This window comes from Antrostomus carolinensis, unplaced genomic scaffold, assembly GCF_000700745.2.
Source record: "Antrostomus carolinensis isolate BGI_N321 unplaced genomic scaffold, ASM70074v2 scaffold24735, whole genome shotgun sequence".
Taxonomy (NCBI): Eukaryota; Metazoa; Chordata; class Aves; order Caprimulgiformes; family Caprimulgidae; genus Antrostomus; species Antrostomus carolinensis.
This window is the reverse complement of record NW_010317406.1, coordinates 10,857-12,714: the sequence shown is the minus strand read 5'-3', so window position 1 is coordinate 12,714 and position 1,858 is coordinate 10,857. Positions and strand designations below refer to the sequence as shown.

General features: G+C 54.5%; 1 protein-coding gene across 3 annotated transcripts in view; it reads left to right on the top strand.

Moving 5' to 3' along the window:
* PTPA (protein phosphatase 2 phosphatase activator) overlaps nt 1-1,856 on the top strand; it is a 21,531-nt gene extending 19,675 nt beyond the window's left edge. For all 3 annotated transcript variants that reach the window (XM_010168579.1, XM_010168580.1, XM_010168581.1), the window contains one exon: nt 1,765-1,856. In XM_010168579.1, coding sequence (XP_010166881.1) covers nt 1,765-1,839 — 75 coding nt within the window. In that variant the 3' untranslated portion in view covers nt 1,840-1,856. The remainder of the gene's footprint in view (nt 1-1,764) is intronic.
* The last annotated feature ends 2 nt before the right edge of the window (nt 1,857-1,858 follow it).

The window sequence follows — 1,858 nt, the reverse complement described above, 5'->3', positions numbered from 1 at the left end:
GCAGAAACCAGTTGTCTGACATCTGGCTCCAAAGCGATTACCATAGGCCTGGGCTTCTGAGCACATATCTTCCTTCTTGTCTGTGACAACAGCACGAGGGCAGGCTTGCCTGCCTCTGCCTGTGCCCTGCCTTGGGGTGAAGGGCTGACTGCAGCACACTGCTTCTTCCCCATCCCCAGAGCTGGGATCTTCCCTGCTGCAGTGGGTTCAGCTCGGCCCCATGGAGGGCACAAGGCTCCTTCCTAAGGAAAGGAGAGTTGTGACTATGACATGGCTCTTGCCTCCCTTTGGCGGGAAAGAAATGTGCTTTGAAAGAAGTGCCTGGAGGAACCAACCATCATCTTGTCCCCAAGATCTGCCTGGGAGGCTGCTGGTTACAGGCAGAAACTAGTGTGACCCTGACACCCCCCTGCTGCTGGGTCTGCAGCTTGTGTGGAGCTGGGTATCTGCCTAGTGCAGCATCCCACCCACCTTGGCTCTGACCAGATGCTTTTTGTGCCAAGGAATTGCTGGGACTAGATGGGCTCCTGTTAGTTGGTAGCTCCTGTGCTTTGGTTGTATGTACTTGACATCTCCTGTAGAACAGGACTCCCATCAGCCTATCTGTACCTCAGCGGGGTAGAGGGGAAAGACTCTCCTCTCAAGACAGAGGGCACTTGAGATTTCTCCTCTTCATATCATGCTGTCTAGGGACAGAAGAACTTGTTCCTCTGCCTGCAACGAGGAGGTGGCCACCATCTCACTAGCCATACCCCCAGGCACCATGGTAGATGAGTCCCCATTGCAGCACAGTGAGGTGATCTACAGCCCTTGTTTAGCACAACCACTCACAGCTAATGTGGGAGAGGTTCGTGTAGACGTGGCTGCTGGGTTGGTGTACGGGGACTGCTGAGGTTTGTGTGTCTGGAGGTGAGTCTGCTCTCTGCTCTCTTGAGTTTTGGGCAGTCTGAGTCTGCAGTGACTCAAAAAGCAGAGCTCTGAGTGGCTGTGCCAGGCAAGTGCTGGTGAATTTTGTCGTGGTTATTGACCACGGTCACTGGCCTTCCTGACAGTGAGCAGAGAGAGCTGTGCCCTCCCTGCACAGAGCCCGGTCGTAGCGGGGTGAAGCAACTCTGATCTAAGCTGCCTCACAGTGGACGTGTATGACTGATCTGTGACCCATGCTCCCTCTACTCTTACTCTGCAATGGGGGGTGGGAATTTCAGGGGCACGGGGTTGTTGGGAATAGGATCACGTCTTAAATTATGGCAACAAAATCACTGGTGCTTGTCTATCAAAGACCTGAGAATCCAGAATGAAGTTTGGGCAGTGCCTTGTGGCTGGGGGGGGGGGGATGGTGCCTTGACCCTGGAGCGTGGGCACCATCCTGGGGAGGGAGAGTCTCTTCCCCATGGAGTTTCTGCAGTTCTCAAAGGGTTTGCATAGGGTGAAGCTCTTCAAAGAGATCAGCTTGAGCAATGAGAGAGAAAGTGAGAGAGAAAGCTGCTGATCTAAACATGCCTTTTCTGCTCATGCTCCAGGCCTGAATTTCAGCAAGCAAAAGGCTCTGTCTGAAGGGAAGGGGCTGGGGTTATGAAGTGTTACTGGGCTGAGGAGCCTGACAGGGATGTGGGGGGAGACACGGGACTGATCCCTCTGCCTGCAGCTGAGACGAGCGGCCCCAAGCTCGCTGCTCCTGACCCTGGAGGCAGGATGTAGCTCTGGCTGTGTGTGTAAGGTGGAATTGTCTCCTAAATTCACCTCTCTTTATCTCCCCTTCTGCAGTGCCTGGAGAAGTTTCCTGTGATCCAGCACTTTAAGTTCGGCAGCCTGCTCCCCATCCAGCCTGTGACGTCCTAAGGAGGCCGCGGGAGGAGTC